At 42.4% G+C, this 16781-nt stretch overlaps 1 protein-coding gene across 1 annotated transcript in view; it reads left to right on the top strand.

Moving 5' to 3' along the window:
- Positions 1 to 1194: 1194 nt before the first annotated feature.
- LOC141145299 (E3 ubiquitin-protein ligase RNF31-like) overlaps positions 1195 to 16781 on the top strand; it is a 79895-nt gene continuing 64308 nt past the window's right edge. Inside the window, exons 1-3 of the mRNA XM_073631871.1 lie at positions 1195 to 1311; positions 10198 to 10236; positions 16015 to 16060. Of these exons, the coding sequence (XP_073487972.1) occupies positions 1237 to 1311; positions 10198 to 10236; positions 16015 to 16060 (160 nt within the window). The 5' untranslated portion in view covers positions 1195 to 1236. The remainder of the gene's footprint in view (positions 1312 to 10197; positions 10237 to 16014; positions 16061 to 16781) is intronic.

The following is a 16781-nucleotide window of genomic DNA, read 5'->3' on the forward strand; positions in this document are numbered from 1 at the left end:
CCACGTGTCTTATTAAACTCGCTTTCGCAGAAAAGTTTTATCCCTATTGTGAGGTCACCATTATGGTATTTGTAAATTGAAATCACATTCCCTCTCAAGCGTCTCTTCTCCAGAGAGAATACGTTCAGTGCTCACAAACTTTCTTCATCACTAATATCCTCCAGACCCTTTATTAGCTTTGTTGCCCTTCTTTGTACTCGATCCATTTCCAGTACATCCTTCCTGAGGACTGGTGCCCAGAACTGGACAGCGTACTCCAGGTGCGGCCGGACCAGAGTCTTGTAGAGTGGAAGAATTATCGTTTTATCTCTGGAGTTGATCCCCTTTTTAATGCATGCCAATATTCTGTTTGCTTTGCATGCAGCAGCTTGGCATTGCATGCCATTGCTGAGCCCATCATCTACTAGGATCCCCAGGTCCTTTTCCATCCTAGATTTCCCCAGAGGTTCTCCCCCCAGTGTATTGTTTGCATTCATATTTTTGCCACCCAAATGTATTATTTTAAATGTTTACACATTAAACCTCATTTGCCATGTAGTTTCCCACCCCATTAATTTGTTCTACTTGCAAGATTTCCACATCCTGTGGAGAAATTATTGCCCTGCTCAGATTAGTATCGTCCGCAAACACAGGGATTGAGCTGGTTATCCCATCCTCCAGGTTGTTTATGAATAGATTAAATAGGATTGGTCCCAGCACAGAACCCTGGGGGACCCCACTTTCCAAATGTTTGAGTTTTAGCAGGATATTTCTTATTTATACACCCTAAATGGGTGGAGTAGCACAATAGAAATGGTACTGTATTGAGGTTTGGCTGGATGAGGTTGTAATGTCCCAAATGCACACAATGGGAGTTTGCTATGAAGAAAAGATACATTATGCCCCTTGCTGCTGTAGAAATAGAATTTTTGTAACCACAGCAAACCATCTTTATTATGAATCACAAGTAACATGATGGGAGAGTACAAACAATAGAACAGGTAGACTTTGTCCACCTATATAAATGCTAAAGGCAGATCGTCAGTGGAGAATGGCTTAGTGACGTCATGTTGTCAGCCTACATTCCATAAATTGTCCCTTAGCTATATCCAATTAAGAATGTAAGCATATTTCTCGCTGAACTAATGTAGACATAGCAGGAAGTTAAATACAGACTGTGATCTGTCTACAGATATATGGGAATACATGCAAAGGAGGGGAGGAGGGAACTGGTGGTGCTAGGAGGATCGGTCCTCTATGAAATCTTCATTGTTTCTGCTGATCTGCCTGACTGCTCCATCTCCCAAGGCAAGACAAAGGACAAACAGGCCGGTAATTATATTTTACTTTCCTTAATTATATGTAGCCTCTCCTGCTGCATTCATATGTACCTTGCTCCATTAAAACTTCCTTTAATAGACCAAACTGTCCAAACAAAGTGGCAGTGGGAAGGTTGAGACAAACCATTTACTACTGACAGTGTGCGTACAATGATCAGCTTTTATTCAATTATGTAAAACATTTATCCCAAAAGGAAAAAAATGTTGCTGTAACTGCTTAAAATGAGTTAGCTGGAGTTTAGCTAGTTAGTCAAGTCCGTCTAAATTTGCTAGTGTATTAACACTACCCTCTCACCAGATTGACAATGCTGATGTCAAAAGTTGTCTCCGTTGCTCCTCCATCTAGACTGGAGACATCGCAAAGCCCCCTGCACACGGGCCGAATGTCGGGAGAAAAAATAAAATAATAAAATACAAAAAAATAACTTGATCAAGGTTTGATTTAGGTCGGTGCCAGGGTTAGTGTTTGGGTCAAGGTCACTATTTTATTTTTTACAGGATTTTTTTCCTTAACTAGTATCAGTGTCATTTATGCCTAATACACACTGGTCAAATGTCGGGAGACATCAGCCGGTTCAATAAAAACCAGCTGACATCAGGCCAGTGTGTATGTCAGCCGGTCCGACAGAAGCCAGTCGTTTGGCTGGCTTCTATCAGTCGTGCATGCTGGAATACCAGCAGCTGACTAACTGCCGACCAGCAAATGGCAGAGAGTGCTGATCGGAGAGTTCTGGTGGGGGGTCGTCCCCCTGTCAGAACACAACAGCTCAGCGGGGGAGATCGCTGCACTAACTTCGCATAGTTAGAACAGCGATCTCCGACCGGAGCTGTCAGTTTTTTTTCGCTCAATCCGGCGGTTGAAAAATCTATAGTCTGTATAGGCTTAAGACAGGAAGTGTGCTAAAGGCCAGATAAATAAATAGACAAAAAAATGAATGCAGCCACCACATTTAAGGATTGTTATTGTAATATTAACATTTTTTTATTTGATATTACTTTAAGCCTACCTAAACCCAAAAACAAATATTTACTATATATATATATATATATATATATATATATATATATATATAAATATATACACTGTTTCCCCGAAAATAAGACCTAGCATGATTGTCGGTAATGGCTGCAATATAAGCCCTACTCCCCAAATAACCCCTACCCTGTTTCCCTGAAAATAAGCCCTACCCTGAAAATAAGACCTACAAGGACTTTAACTAGGGCTTATTTGGGGGGTAGGGCTTATATTGTAGCCATCACCGACAATCACGCTAGGTCCTATTTTCGGGGAAACCGGGGGTATATATATATATATATATATATATATATATATATATATATATATATATATATATATATATATATATATATATATATATATATATATGTACAGTGCCTTGAAAAAGTATTCATACCGTTTGAAATTTTCCACATTTTGTCATGTTACTACCAAAAACGTAAATGTATTTTATTGGGATTTTATGTGTTAGACCAACACAAAGTGGCGCATAATTGTGAAGTGGAAAGAAAATGATAAATGGTTTTCAATTTTTTATTTACAAATAAATATCTGAAAAGTGTGCCGTGCATTTGTATTCAGCTCTCTTTACCCCTAACTAAAATCTAGTGGAACCAATTGCCTTCAGAAGTCACTTAATTAGTAAATAGAGTACACCTGTGTGTAATTTAATCTCAGTATAAATACAGCTGTTCTCTGAAGCCCTCAGAGGTTTGTTAGAACATTAGTGAACAAACAGTATCATGAAGGCCAAAGAACACACCAGACAGGTCAGAGATAAAGTTGTGGAGAAGTTTAAAGCAAGGTTAGGTTATAAAAAAATACCCCAAGCTTTGAACATCTCATGGAGCACTGTTCAATCCATCATCCGAAAATGGAAGGAGTAGCACAACTGCAAACCTACCAAAACATGGCCATCCACCTAAACCGACTGACCAGGCAAGGAGAGCATTAATCAGAGCCAAAAGGCCCATGGTAACTCACGAAGAGCTGCAGAGATCCACAGCTCAGGTGGGAGAATCTGTCCACAGGACAACTATTAGTCATGTACTCCACAAATATGGCCTTTATGGAAAAGTGGCAAGAAGAAAGCCATTGTTGAAAGAAAACCATAAGAAGCCCTGTTTGCAGTTTATGAGAAGTCATGTGGGGAACACAGCAAACATGTGGAAGAAGGTACTCTGGTCAGATGAGACCAAAATTGGGATGTGGTGGAATGGGAAATTCACATCATGGATGTGCAGCTGACTAATCTGCAGCAACTGTGTGATGCCATCATGTCACTATGGACCCAGGTGTGCCTAATAAAGTGGCCGGCGAGTGTATATTGCAGCTTGCCAATGCCTGCATTATTTTGCTTCATTCTCACCTGTGATTTTGCCAATAACATACTGTCCTGGGGTGTTCTAAGATGATAGTGCTCACTGTACTGTATCGGTAGAGAAACCTTACTTAGCCTGCTTTCCATATTTTGACTACAACCCCCCTCCTCCACCCCCATCACCTTCATTACATAGAGGGCTGTTGCTTTGCTGTTGACAGAAGATAGCTGAGAAATCTGATAAAATTGTTTGAGATTTCAGTTCAGTACACAGGAAGTTACAAGGACTTTGGATTTTTGACAGGAACAACGGGTATTTTTTTGTACTTTCAGAAAATGCACCTACGGCTGTGTTGCTCGTGCACCATTTCATTTGAATGGGCTGCTGTATCCACTGAAAACGCAGGAAAAAGGTCTCTGCACCTTTTCAGAAAACACGGTCTCTGTGGTTCAAGTGCATTGGGGTGCCATTAGAATTAAGTGGCAGTGGTTGCAGCTGCAGTGGCAGGGCATTTTTTTTTTGTGGGTGGTTGCAGCTGTGGGAACAGTTGTGGTCCCGCAGCGACAACCACCTGTAAACCTGGATCTAAAGGCTGCAGGTTTTTTACCTTCATGCATAAAGGTAAAAAACCTTCTGTGTGTAGCAACCCCCCCAGCCCCCCTAATACTTACCTGAGCCCCATCACAATCCAGCGATGTGCAGAAGAGCATCATCTCTCCGGGGACTCTCACTCCTCATTGGCTGAGACAGCAGCAAGAGCCATTGAGGAGAGAGAGGGGACTCCGTGTCTAAATGGACACGCAGAGCAGGGGCTTGGGAGTGCGCCTGCTTGCTATGAGGGTAAGTGACAGGAGGGAGGGGCCAGGAGCGCTGGTGGGGGGATCCGAGAAGAAGATCGAGGCTGCTCTGTGCAAAACGACTGCACAGAGCAGGTAAGTATGACATGTTTGTTATTTAAAAAAAATTTTTGCCTTTAAGCCCTTCAAGCCGACTGTACGCAAATATGCAGCCCCACTGGACTGTGCTTTTTTCCGTGGGGCTGCATATTTGCCTCCCTTTGTACTGCGCGCTCCCAGCACAGACACTGTGGTCTCACCAAGAACCCCGGGCCCCATATAACGATTGGGACCCAGAACCTGCGATTCTTGGTCAAATGATCACTGTGATAACATCTGATTGGCTATCACAATGATCAGTCACTGTAAAGCCCATTCCTGTGTTTTGTTTTCTCTGTGAATGGAGGAGAGAGATACTTAGTATCCTCCTTTCAGAGGAAAAAAAAAAAAAACGTAAAAAAAAATAAATAAATAATAAAACAAATCAAATTAAAAAATGCAAAAAAAAAAATCTGGATCAAGGTTTAATCTAGTTAAGTGCTAGGGTTAGTGTTTGGGTCAAGGTCAGGGTCAAAAGTCGGGGTCAGTATTTTTTTTTTTTTACAGGATTTTTAAAAAATTAGTATCAGTGTCAGTTATGCCTAGTACACACAGGCCAAATGATGGGAGACATTGTCCAGTTCAATAAAAACCAGCTGACATTCAACCTGTGTGTATATCAGCCGGTCCGACAGAAGCCAGCTATTTGGCTTCTGTTGGATGAGCATGCTGGAAAACCAGCAGCTGACCAGCTCCTGATTAGCACTCTCAGCCAATGGCTGAGATCGCTGACCGGAATGTTCTGGCGAGGGGGCCACCCCCCTGTCAGAACACAACAGCTCAGCAGGGGAGATTGCTGTACTAACACCGGATCATTAGTACATCGGCTCTGACCAGAACTGTCAGGTTTTTTCGTTCAACCTGCTGGGTTGAACGAAAAAAAGCTATTAGTGCGTTGCAGGCTTTAGTGTCAGTGTGTTTTAAAAAAGCAAAATTGTTTCTGGGCTGCACTACGAGTACAAACAACAACTAACTTACACATATATGGTATCGCTGCAATCGTAAGGAGCAGGAGAATTTTTAATTTATTGGGTTGTTCTTTGGTGGAAGGCTATGGTAGTAGAAAGAAATATACAGCTACATTTAAAAAAAAAAAAATGTTTTGTTTTTTTTTTTACTATTTTGGGCCAGTTTTCCTTTGATATTAAAAAAAATAATAATCAGGAGATATCCATTACCATTTACCACCAAATGAAAGCCCAATGTCCTGAATGCAATATAATCCACCTGAATGCACAAAGTAGTTGTGATGATATGCACAGTTTTACTAACACATGTGAAAGTTGTGCTTGTTTTACCCATTGTGCTTTCTTTTACCCTTAAGGGGTTAATATCACTTTAAAAAGAATAATGCCTCCACCACGTGTAAGGGCAGTATATTATTTTTTGTTACAGGGTTTAGATATATAGTGCTTTAATCATTATGTTGTTTTTTTTTTTTTTTCACAAGAGAATTTAATACCCTGCCACTGTTTAATTACTGAGGGAATGGCAAGAGGGAAATATCAAATAACGAGACAGGGGTCCCATTCTCATATACCTCAAATAACCACAAGCAGAACAGGGAAATCCCAGCACCGTTGTTGAAAAGGGAAAAATAAGGGAAATTTGTTAATGTGGCTCACCTGTCAGTGCACCCTACCCGCAGAGGATCAAGGAAACACAGTGCAAATAATAAATGGCAGCTGATTTCTCAGAGATACTTACACAACAGGAAGATTTAAAATGCTTCAGCTCTCATACGTGTACCTGTACATGCCCTATGGACCAGAGCAATTTTTTACATTTCCACTATAAGCCTGCTTATTTGGCACCAACTTTGTCATTACTTAAAGTGGTTGTAAACTTTGAAAAAAAAAAACTAACACCGGCAAGACAAAGGCATAATGAGCTAGTGTGCATAGCATACTAGCTCATTATGTAATACTCACCTGAGATCAAAGCCCTCGCTGCGCTGCCTGTACACAGCAGCGCCAGCCGGTGTTACTTCTCCCCGTTACTTCCGGGTATCACGGCTCCGGCGATGTGCTTGGCCAGAGCCGCAATGACATCACTGTGCGGGAGCCGCCAGTAATGGCACACTCACTGTAGCAAACAGCACGTATGTACCATTGCTTCAGTGCGCATGTGCCGATGACGTCGGCACATGCAGATACAGGGGATATCTCCTAAACCGTGCAGGTTCAGGAGATATCCGGGGTAGCTACAGGTAAGCCTTATTATAGGCTTACATGTAGCAAAAAGTGGATTGTAAAGGTTTACAAGCACTTTAAAGGGGTTGTAAACCCTCGTTTGTTTGTTTTGTTTTTTTAAAATAACAAACATGTCATACTTACCTCCACTGTGTAGTTCATTTTGCACAGAGTGGAGTCCCTTCTGGGGTTCCCTCAGCGGCGCTAGTGGCTCCTCCCCACATCGAGTGTCCACATTGGGGAAGGCCCTCCTAAGGTGGACACTCGTGTGGCCAAGTCCTGCATCTGTGTTCATTCACACAGAATGCAGGACTCAGTCCCCGGCGCTGCGTCATTGGATTTGATTGACAGCAGCGGGAGTAGGTTTGCCACCTCATTCCTTTAAACCCAAACACATATGAATTACACAGGTTCTGTTGCTAATTTAATGAAGATAAGGCACCAAGTGAGTTTAATTACCACCTTAATCAGCCACAGAACCTGTGTAATTAATGTGTTTTCGGTTTTAAAGGGATGATGTGGCAACTGCAAGGGGGAGCCAATGGCTGTGCTGCTATCAATCTATCCAATCAAGAGCCGAGACAACGGGCAGAAAGGAAGAGCGTGTCTCCGCCGAGGGGACGAACGGGCTCAGGTGAATAAATATGGGGGGCTGGGGTGCCGGTCAGTGTCAGAAGTTTTTTCATGGGTGAGATCGCCCGTCGTGGTTGCCAAGGGTAACAGCACATGGTAAAGTCACTGAGTAGCAGGATAACAATGCAAGTGTCCACCCCAACCGTGGTTGGGGCAACTGGGTAAGCAGGGCAGCAATAATTTGACAGGCAGCTCCCGCTGATTGCTATGGACAATGGCACTTCATTTTTGAAGTTACAGTCACAAACAAGCAGAGCACATAAGTCCTTCCCTGGTTCAACCCCTCTGGTCGTCTTTTGGAACAAGGCACAGTTTCCTGGCTCAATGAAAAACTCTGGTTGCTAGGAGCAATGGCTGGCTGGTTGACCGTGGGCAGATATCCCGGATGACGCGTCCAAATGTAGCGATACCCCCGTAGGAGCCGCTGGTGAAGATGGGTATCTCCCACCCTGCACAGCCAGGCACATGAATTTTCCACTCACTATTGAGACAAGAATCAATCAGCTTTGTTTTGTTTTTTTATTTAGGGGGATTAAACTTGGATGGGGTAAGAGTTCAAGGGTCCTTGATTAGTAGAGAAATCTTCAGGGACACAAACTATATACATCCAGTATATACACTTCTTCTCTTTTACCTCCAGCACAAACTTGCTTGTAGAACTACAATGCCCAGGACCAGCTAGCACTAACAGTTTAATCCAACACAATCTCAGTCAGATCCAAAGCAAATGCCCTTGCAGGCAGGGACTGCGGGCCCCTTTGGTAGTGTAGCAAAAGAGAGGTCTTTGGTGCTAGCTGTCCTATTCCTGTGGCTACTGCTCCCAATACCACCTCTTCAGACACTATCAGTCCACCTGGCTGCAGCTGCCCCTTTCAATAGCCCTCCTGGTTACTTCTCCACAGTCCTCCTAGACTAACTCTGCATCACCCCAGACTGCTTGCACCCAGTCCCTTCAGGCATGCCTCTCAGTCTTCTGACTGCAACACTCACCAGCTCTCTTGGCTGTTTTTCTCCCTGGAGACTTGCCCAGCATTGTCCTCCTGCTGTCTTCTCCTTGCTCCCATGCCTCCTGGTCAGGATCCCTCCATGTGTCATGAGAAGGGGTCCCTTTCACACCACAGCCCAGTCCTGGGTTCACCCCCCCCCCCCAAACTAGGGGACTACTCTCAAAGGCCTCCGACAGCATAACACTTCATCTCCATCTTGCCCCCAAAGTCACACTGCCCCAGCTGGGCTGACCCTGAGTATTTGAGGGGGGCCTACCCCCTGCCAACCCATCTGTTGGGGATTGGTCAGGGCCCCTTAGAATACTCCAGCCAGCTCCTCCTAGACCCCTCCCAAATGCTTCTGGAATCTTCTCCAGATTTTCAGCAAGCAGGGAGGAGTTCACCAGAGAAGCTACTGCTGAGTCATCCAGCCTACCTAAGTCACTCAAACTCTAACCCAGCAAAACACACACAGGCTTGGCTGCTAGCCAAGCCTCAATTTACCTACACTAACAAAAACCCTAACATTAGCACCCTAGCCACACTAGGGGGTGCTACAACTACAATTGGCACCTACCTACGAATGAGTCTCATTTAGGAAAGTGTATGCAAGAACTATCTACCAAAGCAACCATATTATAACCTGCTCAGCAAAATCACCACATACATGTGGAATTCAATTGAAGTAATCAGAAGAATAATAATCTGTTTATGTTATATTTTGTGTTTCATTTAAAATCTTCATCACTCTTTACACAGAGCAAAAAAGGAATGATCATGAAAAGGGTCCAGTAACCCACATGTACAAATCAAAATTTTTATTTCAATTACAACATGACTACAGTAAATTTTAACCTGATTTGGGTACTTAAAGTGATTCTAAAGCCTAAACATTTTTACCTTAAAGCATTCCTTGTTTTAAGGTAAAAAAATATTTAGGTAGCAGAATAACACCCTTATACTGTATATACTTTACAATCACTTTAAAGTTTCATATTATTGTTTCCTTTCATAGGGCCATGTTGAATATGCTTGAAAATAAAGAGGAGAAAATCTGCCAGGGTTTCATTCACAAATCTTGCACTATTTTCTAGTCTAGAGAGGGTAAATCAAACAAAAGCCATAGTAATCTGGACACTGCCAAAAGGGAAACATACAGTATCAATGCTAAAGCTAAACAAATTAAATAAATAAAAATAATAAATAATAATAAAAAAAAAACTGTATGTCTCCTTACACAGAATTGTCAGTTGTACCCACTCTCTCCAACACACATTGACATTATAGTTGCTGTGAGCCCACCCGTTTTATAGAAAGGGAATTATGTTATCGATTCCATCTAAATATTGATGTCACTGATCAGGGGGAAATGCTGTGTACTGCATTATAGGCTGTTCCTATTTTCTGGTGGTAAGCCTACAGAGTTTTAGTTAAAAAAATGAGTGATTCCTGGGAAAACGGTAAGGCGAACCTGAACCTCATCCCTATTTGTAAACTATGTTCCTGCAGTAAGGAAGATAAAATGTTTTAAATGGAGCTTTATCCTTAATGGAGGGGACATTTCACTGAAATTAGGAGTTTGAAAGTATTTTTTTATTTGATCCTGGCCATCACTTTAGTGGTGTTTCTTTTTAATTCAAATATACATTCATTGCCCAAAATATACATTTTCGGCAATGACCTACGATAATGGTAAATGTTGAAAGTTAAATGTAATGTTTTATATTACAGTATATGCTACAATTCATCTATGCGGTATAATCTAACATTGTCATTTTGCCTTATGTTCCAGACCATGAAGATAGAACATGTAGAAAATAACTGCCTCCAGGTCAGCACAGGGCATTGTGCCTGAAGGGACAGTTTGCTATAAGAGACAGAAGAATTGTAAAAAATGATTTACAGGATGATTGTTCTGCTTTAACTCTATACCACTGCAGCTACGTTTTTTTTTTTAACTTAAATACTTTTTTATTGTTTCTCAAATAGCAAAGAAACTTTACAACATCATGATACATTATGTAATATTTTACAATACTTAAAACATTTATATTACTTTATCATCCCATTCCCTACCTCCCCTCCCATATACTACAGAGTTATTGAATATATATTTACTTCTATTTATTATAGAGCCTCAGAGGTAAAAAGAAAGACAAGCTTCCTTAGGGACGAAGGGCCGTTTCATGGCGAAAAAAAGCAAAACAATAGCAACAGGGAAAAGGGGGGGAACGACCTAGGTCCTATGCAAAAGAAGGGTATGAGCAGAAGGATGGCGGGGAACGAAGGAGAAACTCTCCATCGCCCCCTCATAGAGGACACCCTATCTCATCCAACCAAGGCTTCCACATCCTCACAAACTTCCCATAATTACCACACCTGACGAATGACACTTTTTCACTCCAAACTATTGAGTTGATTGTCTCAACCCAATTTCTCATTGTTGGGGGGGTCTGTGCCTGCCATTCCTGTGCGATTAATTGCCTCGCTTGGAATAGGCACCTCAATACCACTTCAATGGTGCCGGTCAGGACTTTACATTCCTCCATACTCCCTAGCAGGCATGTCTTGGCTACCGGTTCTAATGTGTTTCCAAAGATTTTATTTATCCTATCTATTATCTCCACCCAATATCTAAATAGCTTCGGGCACTTCCACACCATGTGAATGAAGTCACCTGTTGCCTTGCACCTAGGACACTTATCATCCTGTCTCCACCCAATTTTGAACATTTTTTAGGGGTATAGTAGACTCTATGTATTAGGAACAAGTGGGACACTTTCCGTCAAGGGGAGATCAAAACCAATGCCCCTCGTTCTAAAATCTTGTCCCACTCTTCCGTGGTCATCACCCTCACGTCTTTCTCCCATCCCATTTTACTCCTAGAGGGTCCTATTCCACTCAGTATTCTAGCTCCCAATCTGGTACATAAGTCAGAGATTAGTCCTTTAGCTGTATCTGACTTGATTATTTTTAGGAGGGTGGGGGTTTGGGTCCATTCGATTCTTTGTGACCTAAACTGTGTTTGAATAGCATGTCTTATCTGGAGATATTTATAGAGGGAGTTATTTGGTATATTAAATTCCCGCCTTAAATCTGAAAATGTTTTCATTATATTGCCCTATTAGCTGATTGATACCCTGCCTCTCCCACTCCCTGGGCTTCGCTATTCTCCTTACGTCCGCCATGGTTTTTATTATTCCATAGGGGAGTATATTCTGTCATCCCATTATACCCCATTAGTGCCTTTGTTACCTGCCATACTTTGCTAACTAGTTTTATAGTTTATAGTCGGGCATCTATGGATGAATGAGTCTGCCTCCAATGCCTCCACTAGTATATTATGTGTGGTCCCCATTAGCATCATTCTACCACTAGAGTTTCTACCTCCTGCACCTCCACAGCCTGCTAGATGTTGCAGCTGAGATGCTAAGAAATATGATCTTGGGTGCGGTACTGCCATACCCCCTTCTTTAATCGGTAATTGCATCGTTTGCAGACTAATCCTAGGCTGGCCCTTCTTTCTAATTAATTCCCTAAAAAGGATTCTATTCTTTTAAACCACTTTTGGCCTATCCAAACCGGGCAGCTACAGTTTTAGTGATCACATATTTACATTGATAAACAAGGCAATTTATGAACAGCTCTGAACTAAAAAAGGAAGAGGAAGCTTGTAAAAGTGTGAAAGTCACAATAAAAATTACTTAAAGAAAATATTGGGTAAAAAAAAGTACCACATTTTTTTTTTAGTTTTGGATCAAGTAGGGAAGGGTAAAAACTCCCTTCAGTTTATTTTTTGATGTCTGTGTCCTGTTAGTAGAGTTCTCTTCGTATCCTATTCCAGAGAAGCAACAGAGTGCCAATCTCTACATAGCAAGTGGAATCCACCCACCAAGCTAGATTCACACTTGTGCAGCTATGCGAGCCGCGTTTTTCGCGGGCACAGCAGACTACCGTGTTTCCCTGAAAATAAGCCCGGATCTTATATTAATTTTGACAACAAAAGACACAGTAGGGCTTATTTTCAGGGTAGGTCTTATCTTGCCATGTGCTATCTTCTCTCCCCCTCTCCCTCCCTGCCTGTCAGGAATCCTCTGTGTAAAAGTGCTTGTACTATACTAGAATCCACTCCATTACAGTATCACACAATGCAAACTGTACATGTTTCTGCAATCCAACCATGCCGCATACCTTCTTATAGTGCCGCTGGGTGCTTCTGTGACCCGAGGGAGCTCTGCAGAGGGAGGGGGGCCCAAGATCCCCCCGCTGACAGCTTGGAGAAAGGGGAGATCAGCTGAGCGCCGCTCGCTGCTTCCATGGCCTGCCAGAGCTCTGCAGGGGGAGGGGGGCCTGAGATTCCCCGCTGACAGCTTGGAGAGGGGGAGATCGGGGAGATCATCTGAGCGCCGTTTGCGGCTTCCTTAGCCCGCTGGACCTCTCCTTCCCGCTCTGACTGAGCACTGCAGGGGGGGCGAAATCCCCTGCTGACAGTTGGGAGAGAGGAGGAGAGCAGCAGGAGATCAGCGCTATTCCTCAGGTACTTGCCACAATTACGCAAACAGACACAGTCTACACTATGCACTACTGCAACAGAGTGGATTCCAGCACTCTACCAGCACTTTAAACTAGGGCTTATTTTCGGGGTAGGGCTTATATTGTAGCCCTTCCCGAAAATCACAGTTAGTCTTATTTTCGGGGTAGGTCTTATTTTCGGGGAAACATGATATTCATTCCCTGCAGACTTTCCCAAACTTTTCAGCACAGAGGAACCCTTGAAATGACTTTCCCTGTCTCAGTGAACCCCTGCTAAACGTTACTATATCTACAGCTCATGATACATTAGAGCAGGAGTGTCAAACTGAAGAACTACAAGTCCCAATATGCCTCTGCCTGTGGCAGCCATGCTTGTAACTGTCAGTCTTGCAATGCTTCATGGGACTGGGTGATGGTGAGAAGAATGCTCATTACACTTGTGATCATTGGGAAATATCCCCTTTTTACAGATAGCTAAAAAGATCATTGTTATCAGTGGGAACTTATCTGAGAGGCAAAAATTGTCAACCCCTGGAGGAACCCTAGGGCTCCATGGAACCCTGGTTGAGAAACCATGGTCTAAAGCAATCTTTTTTAACCAGGGTGCCTAGTGCCTAGGCACCCAGGGGTACCTTGAGATTTCTTCAGGGGTACTTTGGCAAAATACCTAAAGATTGCCCAAACACTGTATACAAACCAGCATGTAGATGAAGCCTGCCTTTTAGTTTTAGTAATTTTTGTAAATATTTTATTATATCTTTTCATGTGACAACACTGAAGAAATGACACTTTGCTACAATGGAAAGTAGTGAGTGTACAGCTTGTATAACAGTGTAAATTTGCTGTCCCCTCAAAATACCTCAACACGCAGCCATTAATGTCTAAACCACTGGCAACAAAAGTGAGTACACCCCTAAGTGAAAATGTCCAAATTGGGCTCAATTAGCCATTTTCCCTCCCAGGTGTCATGTGACTTGTTAGTGTTACAAGATCTCAGGTGTGAATGAGGAGCAGGTGTGTTAAATTTGGTGTTATCGCTCTCATGTTGGTCACTGGAAGTTCAACATGGCACCTCATGGCAAAGAACTCTCTGAGGATCTGAAAAAAGGAATGGTTGCTCTACATAAAGATGGAGTAGGCTATAAGAAGACTGCCAAGACCCTGAAACTGAGCTGCAGCATGGTGGCCATACAGCGATTTAACAGGGCAGGTTCCATTCAGAACAGGCCTTGCCATGGTTGACCAAAGAAGTTGAGTGCACGTGCTCAGCGTCATATCCAGAGGATGTCTTTGGGAAATAGACATATGAGTGCTGCCAGCATTGCTGCAGAGGTTGAAGGGGTGGGGGGTCAGCCTGTCAGTGCTCAGACCATACGCCACACACTGCATCAAATTGATCTGCATGGCTGTCATCCCAGAAGGAAGCCTCTTCTAAAGATGATGCACAAGAAAGCCAGCAGTTTGCTGAAGCCAAGCACACTAAGGGCATGGATTACTGGAACCATGTCCTGTGGTCTGATGAGACCAAGATAAACTTATTTGGTTCAGATAGTGTCAAGCGTGTGTCGCGGGTAACAGGTCAGGAGTAGAAAGACAACTGTGGCGTGTCTACAGTCAAGCATGGTGGTGGGAGTGTCATGGTCTGGGGCTGCATGAGTGCTTCCGGTACTGGGGAGCTACAGTTCATTGAGGGAACCATGAATGCCAACATGTACTGTGAGATACTGAAGCAGAGCACGATCCCCTCCCTTCGGAGACTGGGCCGCAGGGTAGTATTCCAACATGATAAAGACCCCAAACACACCTCCAAGATGACCACTGCTTTGCTAAAGAAGCTGAGGGTAAAGATGATGGACTGGGCAAGCATGTCTCCAGACCTAAACCCTATTGAGCATCTGTGGAGCATCCTCAAATGGAAGTTGGAGGAGCACAAGGTAATGTCATCATGAAGGAGTGGAAAAGGACTCCAGTGGTAGCCTGTGAAGCTCTGGTGATTTCCATGCCCAAGAGGGTTAAGGCAGTGCTGGAAAATAATAGTGGCCACACAAAATATTGACACTTTGGGCCCAATTTGGACATTTTCACTTAGGGGTGTACTCACTTTTGTTGCCAGCGGTTTAGACATTAATGGCTATGTGTTGAGTTATTTTGAGGGCACAGCAAATTTACACTGTTATACAAGCTGTACACTCACTACTTTACATTGTAGCAAAGTGTCATTTCTTCAGTGTTGTCACATGAAAAGATATAATAAAATATTTACAAAAATGTGAGGGGTGTACTCACTTTTGTGAGGTATTGTACACAAAGCCACAGGTTTTCATTGTGCACCATTACAACATTCTAGCTACTGGCGTCCTATCAACCATTAGCATAATCACTTGATAAGGAGGATGTCAGTCCCCTGCATAGCATCCTTGTTTGACCCTCCCCTGCTCCTCTCCATCAGCATTGGGGGTCACATTAGCTGAGTGATGGAGACAAACTGAGAGAGAAGAGAAAAATTGGAATGCTAGTCAGTGCCAGTTTGTAAAAGTGCATTTGCTTTGGAGGAATATATTAACTCTAAGGTTGGGTGTCCTACATGTGTGGCTGTTGATGCATTATGTAAAACTGATAGAATAGTTTTACATTTTAGAATTGGGTGCCTCGAGACTGTCTATAATTTTTAAAGGGTGCCTCAAGATTGTCCATAATTATTAAAGAGTGCCTTGACTGAAAAAAGTTTGAGAAACACTGGTCTAGAGACTGCTAACTTGGCAAATTATTAAATAAGATGGAAATGACAATGAAATGTGCAAAAAAAAAGTGTTGTCACTGTAAAACATGTACTACTAAAAAGATACTTTGATAATGTTGACATTTGTTAGGTGATTTATCAATGTATGAATTTTTGTTCTCTTCAAATCAGTCATGCGCAAAGGAATTGTTCCTTAATTTATTTCTATTTTTTTAAATTGTGCGTCTAATTATTTTTCTTCACCTTCTATCACACTTTAGTTAATCAGACTCTGCATGTTTCAAGAAAACATTTCAGTTTGCATCTTGTAAAAATTACTTCTTTCTTTGACTTTAGAATTTCATTCGTCGATGTTTAAGTTGGCTTTGCTGTACAAAAAGAGGTAAACCTCATATATGTTTATCATGTACAATCAGTATGTTTTGAAGCTTGTAGTATAACACATAGCTCTAAATATGTAATGTGTACATTACCCTGGGTTCATAGATACTGGGCCTAAATAAAACACCTTCAAATATTATTAACACCCAGTGGACATGTTTCTTGCACTGCCCGTGACTTTATTGCTTTCCCAAGCAAGCAGAAGAAGATACCACTAAAAGTAAATTGTAGTACCCCTCTCACTAAGCACTCTTGACTTTTTTTTATTACACGCCCCCAGCAGATTGCCGAATATGTCCCCATACCCCTTTCCTCAGGCTCCAGAAACCATCTTCATCACCAGTCCTAAAAGGTACCAGCATTAGTTCAATAGATGTCAATAGCATGGTTTTACTTTTTGTATGGGTAGGAAGGAGCAAAGTTTATAGAGATAAGGGTTTTATTATATTTACTTATATAAAAATCTTAGACACACACGCTAACTACATCTAGTACTATTGAAACTGTTGTTTTTGTACAGTCGCTACACAGAATTACAGTGGGGCAAAAGATGGCTGCTCACCTCACTGTATGGACCTTTTGATTATAGAGGGTCACATGCGCCTTCCCACTTGGGGTATCAAATGATGAAGCCAGCACACACATTCTAAACCGTCCACTTTTAGGTGAATGAAATGATCAGCACTGTCGGCTCCAGAGTCACATACAGTGGGGCAAAAAAG

This window comes from Aquarana catesbeiana, linkage group LG05 (genome assembly GCF_042186555.1).
Source record: "Aquarana catesbeiana isolate 2022-GZ linkage group LG05, ASM4218655v1, whole genome shotgun sequence".
NCBI lineage: Eukaryota > Metazoa > Chordata > Amphibia > Anura > Ranidae > Aquarana > Aquarana catesbeiana.